The sequence below is a fragment of the Sinocyclocheilus anshuiensis genome, unplaced genomic scaffold, assembly GCF_001515605.1.
Source record: "Sinocyclocheilus anshuiensis isolate Anshui unplaced genomic scaffold, SAMN03320099.WGS_v1.1 scaffold1500, whole genome shotgun sequence".
Classification (NCBI taxonomy): domain Eukaryota; kingdom Metazoa; phylum Chordata; class Actinopteri; order Cypriniformes; family Cyprinidae; genus Sinocyclocheilus; species Sinocyclocheilus anshuiensis.
The window spans coordinates 1069168-1075167 of record NW_015537960.1 but is presented as its reverse complement, the minus strand read 5'-3'; the positions used below and the strand labels follow the sequence as shown (position 1 = coordinate 1075167).

The window sequence follows — 6000 nt, the reverse complement described above, 5'->3', positions numbered from 1 at the left end:
TTTTAAAGAAAAAATGAGTACACAATTTAATAAAAGACACAAGACAAGTAGTTGCCCATCAAAAGGAAAATTTAGACACAGCTCTAAATAAATATATAAATATAATAATAATAAAAAATACATACTAATATCCGTCAAATCAGTCATTATATTATTAGCAAATTGACATTTATGCCATAAATGCTGTCTGTATAGCTTTGTTTGTATTAAAGCGGTAACTTTCCTTTAAACACAATCACACTCGCTCTCTAATAGTCTGTTATGAAGTGTATTTTTGCCTGCTGACGTGCACATATGCGTCATACTTCCCAGTACATTTAGTTTCTTTTGTTACTTTTTAATTTTTTGCTTTTTTTGTTTATTCCCCGCATTCCACCCCTGCTTTGTGCTTTTTTTTTTTGTTTTGTTTTTTTTACTGCCCACATAATCTTTCTTTCTCTCATGCACTCAGTCCTGTGCCTGTAGGGTGGCTGGTCACTTATTGCTCATAATTGGTGGCTGTCAGCTGTAGCATGTATGTGTGTTTGTCAGGGTTTGACAGGCCAGCTGTGTGACTGTGTGTTGAATGCATGTGTCAGGGTTTGACAGGCCAGCTGTGTGACTGTGTTGAATGCATGACCCTCATTGTGTGCAAAAGCAAGAAATAAAAAAATACAAAAAAGCATGCTGTTTTTTTCGCTCCTCACAGCATATGGGCACCTTATGGTTTCCAGCAGGTAGAACATAGTTTGTCATTTAATATTTCATATCTCGTATCTGTCATTTCTCATTTCAATTAGCTTCTGAACTTGGCAAAGAGTCAGATTAAATTAATCTGTGCAACAGATTGTGTTTTACTGGTCAGCATGAATGTGCAATGACAAAATTATCAATATAATGGCCTCAGGCTCCTCTTTAGAAGATTTAAATTTCTAATGTTTTTAATAGCCTTTTATTTTTTTTATTTTTGCCATCTAGAACGTGATATTTCCTGGAGCCGGTGATGAAGGTATTCTGGAGTACAAATCGGTCATTTACTACCAGGTCAAACAGCCACGCTGGTTTGAAACCATCAAGGTGAACATCACTTACACAGTGTCAGATGTAATGTCTACTACATTAAGCGGAGAGTCATTTATATTACTTGCCAAAGTAGAGGCGTAATACTCAGGACAAATGTATTCTGGGAAAGTTTAGGTGTGCAATTTCTTCCAAAGTCCATATTTTATTTTATTTTGTTTTGTTTTGCTTTTACCTTTACTTTACTTTACTTTACTTTAATTCTGACACTACAAATTTTTTAGGTATCTGAAAACCAACACTCATAAAATGTAATTTAATTTTATTTACAACAACTTTTATTTTATTTTATTTTATTATTTAATTTAATTTAATTTTATAACCAACAACTTTTTTATTTTATTTTATTTTATTTTATTTTGTTTTATGTTAATATTGGAATTTTTTTCCAATATTGGAATACCATATGTGACCCTGGATCACAAAACCAGTCTTAAGTCGCTGGGGGATATTTGTAGCAATAGCCAAAAATACATTGTATGGGTCAAAATTATAGATTTTTCTTTTATGCCAAAAATCATTAGGATATTAAGTAAAGATCATGTTCCATGAATATATTTTGTAAATGTCCTACTGTAAATATATCAAAACTTAATTTTTGATTAAGAAAAGCATTGCTAAGAACTTAATTTGGACAACTTTAAAGGTGATTTTCTCAGTATTTAGATTTTTTTGCACCCTCAGATTCCAGATTTTCAAATAGTTGTCTCTCGGCCAAATATTGTCCTATCCTAACAAACCATACATCAATGCTTATTTATTCAGCTTTCAGATGATGTATAAATCTCAATTTCGAAAAATTGACACTTAAGACTGGTTTTGTGGTCCAGGGTCACATATATTAACATTAAACAATAATCAAGCCTCAAAGGGCAAAAATGCATGATTTGACCCTTTTAAATATTTCAAATCCTAAAAGAGGGTTACACGGTTGAAACTGTTTAAACAATTTAAATAAGAATAAAGTTCAGCGTAAAGATCACAAGGACTGCACCCTGTGTCTATTTGGATCCATATTGGTCTTTTATTAATATTCAAGACCTTTAAGGTGTTTTCTAGTCTTAGATTCTTTCTATCTGCATTAACTTAATCTTTTTTGTGATATCCTATGTTGCAGGTTGCGATCCCGATTGAAGACGTCAACAGGAGTCACCTGCGGTTCACATTCAAGCACCGATCGTCTCAGGACTGTGAGTTGAGCACACGCTCACACAGGAGAGCACTTTCAGAGCTGTTTAACCCAGCAGTGGTCTGGAAACTCACTCTAGTAAACTTTAAGTGTTTTTGAGGTCACAGCATGTGTGAGACAGAAGCACATTTCACTGGTGCTGTCATGCTTCACACCTCTTTAAATAATATCAAGTGTTCTTTATCTTTGTATCTCAGTGGGTTATCAAAATAACTTTAGACTATTACAGAGTCATTTGCATCTGAATGAGTTTGCAGTTATTGAATAGACTGTTAAGTGTGCATTAGTGGTGCTTGGTTTTACTGTTGCTCATACATAGGGTTAGATATTTGAAGAAACAATTTGATACACAGCTCATCACTTACCATTTGTGCTACAGACATGGAATTATACCTCAAATCATCCTAGCAACCACTCAGAATTCCCTAGCAATGCACAAGAAACTTTATGAACACATTAGCAACTGCTTAGGAACACCCTGACAACCACCCCGAATGCCAAAGCAAAAATTATTTGTATTTTATTTTATTTTATATTTTATTTGATCTTTTATGTTAATATTGGGATTTTCACTAACTTTAGTGTATTTTGTCACTAAAATATCATATATTAACATTAAATACCATTATTTTAACATTAAAACACAATCAAACCTCCAAGGAAAGAATGCATGGTTTGAATATTTTATTTTTTATTTTATTTTTATATGTTATGTTATGTTATGTTATGCTCACTACTGCTCAGAAGTTTGGGATCCACTCCATTACAGTCAGAATTCTGGCTGACTGCTTATTCTTCAAATATTGCTGACACATTTTGGAAGAGTGTTTTGGGTCATTATCCTGTTGTAGGATGAAATTGGCACCAGTCAAGTGCGGTCCACAGGGTATGGCATGGCGTTGCAAAATCTTGTGATAGCTTTCCTTCCTCAAGGTTCCTTCCACTCTGTACAAATCTCCTATTTTACCACCTCCAAAGCACCTCCAAACCATCCCGCTGCCTCCACCATGCTTGACTGAAGGTATTAAGCACTGTTCTAGCATCTTTTCATTTGTTCTGCGTCTCACAAATGTTCTTCTGTTTGATCAGAAGACCTCAAACTTGGACTCATCTGTCCACAACACCTTCTTCCAGTTTTTCAGTTTCCAATGTCTGTGCTCTTTTGCCCTTCTCAGTCTTTTGTTTTTATTGGCCAGTCTGAGATACAGCTCTTTCTTTGCAATTCTGCCATGGAGTCCAGCATCCTGAAGTCGGCTCTTCACTGTTGATGCTGACACTGGTGTTTGACGGGTACTATTTAGTGCAGCTGCCAGTTGAGGACCTGTGAGGCGTATTTGTCTTAAACTACACACTCTCAGATATTTGTCTTCTTGCACAGTTGTGCATCGGGGCCTCCCACTCCTTTTTCTGTGCCTGTTAGAGCCAGTTTGTGCTGCTCTCTGAAGGGAGTAGTTTACAGCATGATAAGAAATTTTAAGTTTCCTCGCAATTTCTCGCATCGAGTAGCCTTCCTTTCTAAGGACAACAATAGGCTGACGGGTCTCTAATGAAAGTTCTTTTTTTCTGGCCATTTTGAGCCTGTAAACAAACTAAACAAACTACACTGAACAAAATTATGAACGCAACACTTTTGTTTTTGCCCCCATTTTTCATGAGCTGAACTCAAAGATCTAAGACTTTTTCTATGTACACAAAAGGCCTATTTATCTCAAATATTGTTTACAAATCTGTCTAAATCTGTGTTAGTGAGCACTTCTCCTTTGCCGAGATAATCCATCCACCTCACAGGTGTGGCATATCAAGATGCTGATTAGACAGCATGATTATTGCACAGGTGTGCCTTAGGCTGACCACAATAAGAGGCCACTCTAACATGTGCAGTTTTACTGTATTGGGGGGTCCGAAAACCAGTCAGTATCTGGTGTGATCACCGTTTGCCTCACGCAGTGCAACACATCTCCTTCGCATAAAACTGCACATTTTAGAGTGGCCTTTTATTGTGACCAGCCTAAGGCACACCTGTGCAATACATAGAAAAAGTCTTAGATCTTTGAGTTCAGCTCATGAAAAATGGGGGCAAAAACAAAAGTGTTGCGTTTATAATTTTGTTCAGTGTAAGATACTAAACTAACCTAAAGAATGCCATGCTCCCTTGTTTGCTCCATTAGTTCAACGGTTCTCAGCTGTGCAACACAATTGCAAAAGGGTTTTCTCATAATCAGTTAGCCTTATAAAATGATTAACTTCAAGGAGATTGATGCAGAGGACTGACAATTGCTAATAATAGGCCTCTATGCAAAAATGTAGATCATTCTTTAAAAGTCATCTGATTAATTTTAATTGTTTGTGAAATGAATAAAATTGTTTGTGAATTGCATGAAAATGTGTTTTTCTTTGGAAAACAAATACATTTGCAAGTGATCCCAAACTTTTGAGCGGTAGTGTATCTGAAAACAATGCACACAACTTTTATTTCATTTTATTTGTTTTTTGTAAATATTATATTTTTTATTTATTTTTTGTCTTAGTTTATTTTTGTTGTATTTTTTTAATTTAGTTTTTTTTTATAAACAATGCTAATTATTTTAGGTATCTGAAAACCAATATGCATAATATTTAATTTAGTTTGTTTCATTTTTTTTTTGTACTTTTATTTGTTTTATTTTATAACCAATACTAAATATTTTATGTATCTGAACATTTTAATTGGGGAATATTCTGTTTTTGGAAGACTAGTATTACACATAATATACACAATCATTTATTTAACCCATTATACTGGCAGTATACACTCATCCAAGGCTTATTTAATGTGCAACATACCAGTGCCCAAGCGACCACCCAGAATTCCCTAGCAACCACACAGCAGCACACTGTAATATTTTGAATACCTTAGCAACCACATGAAATGGCATGACAACCACCCAAAACACCTAAGCATTGTGATGAGTTTACCATGAGGAAACCACTCATAACCTATTCAGACAATGTATAACTGGAGTTTATTTTGCAGTTCTGAAGTTGTTTGCTAGCTGTTTGTTTGTGTGTTTTTCTGAGAGGGAGTTTCTGAATCATATTGGCAATGAACGCGGGCGTGTTTGTGAAGCCTGAGAGGTTGTTTATGGGCCAAGAGGCGTCTGGCATTCGGCTGCGGTCATCACACTTAGCCGCGCGTGTTCAACCTTATCCTGGCAGCCGCGCCGCTCCATCTGCCCACCACATGTTGCCGTGGCAGCGCCAGGATGAGAGGGGCAGAGTCTCGTTGTCAGGCTCTGGTTGCCAGGCGCTGGGCGGAGGATGTAAAACAAATCATTTAGCACAAGCAGACAATCTGGAGCAAATAAACGTCTCGTCAGCTGAGCTGAGAATAAACGCTATGACAGTATCAAAGTTTCACACACCGGCTGCCTATCTCAGCACAGTTGTTGTCTAGAAAGTGCTGAAGTGTCACATTTTTAAACAAGCTGTCATTTTGAAGTTTGTTTTTGTGGATGCAACAATACAGTTAGCCCACAGTTCAATACATTGAAATTTTAACCACAGTTTTTGGTTTGGAGCAGGTTATGTTCAGTGAATAAGTTGCTCTAGCTACTTCCATACCCTGAAAGTTAGCTCCGCTTTTGGAACCGGATGCTGAGTTTATCCGCTTACTTACCCTTAAACATACCCAGGTATGGCACACAACCTGCTTTCTGGAATACCCCCAGATCGCAAAAGGAAGTTATTTCACTAAGTTCAGTAAGTTAGCTAGT

At 36.3% G+C, this 6000-nt stretch overlaps 1 protein-coding gene across 1 annotated transcript in view; it reads left to right on the top strand.

Moving 5' to 3' along the window:
• The window catches only part of LOC107666886 (dedicator of cytokinesis protein 1-like), a 262036-nt gene that overhangs the window by 72637 nt on the left and 183399 nt on the right, over positions 1-6000 (top strand). The window contains exons 13-14 of the mRNA XM_016458403.1: positions 958-1056; positions 2177-2249. Of these exons, the coding sequence (XP_016313889.1) occupies positions 958-1056; positions 2177-2249 (172 nt within the window). The remainder of the gene's footprint in view (positions 1-957; positions 1057-2176; positions 2250-6000) is intronic.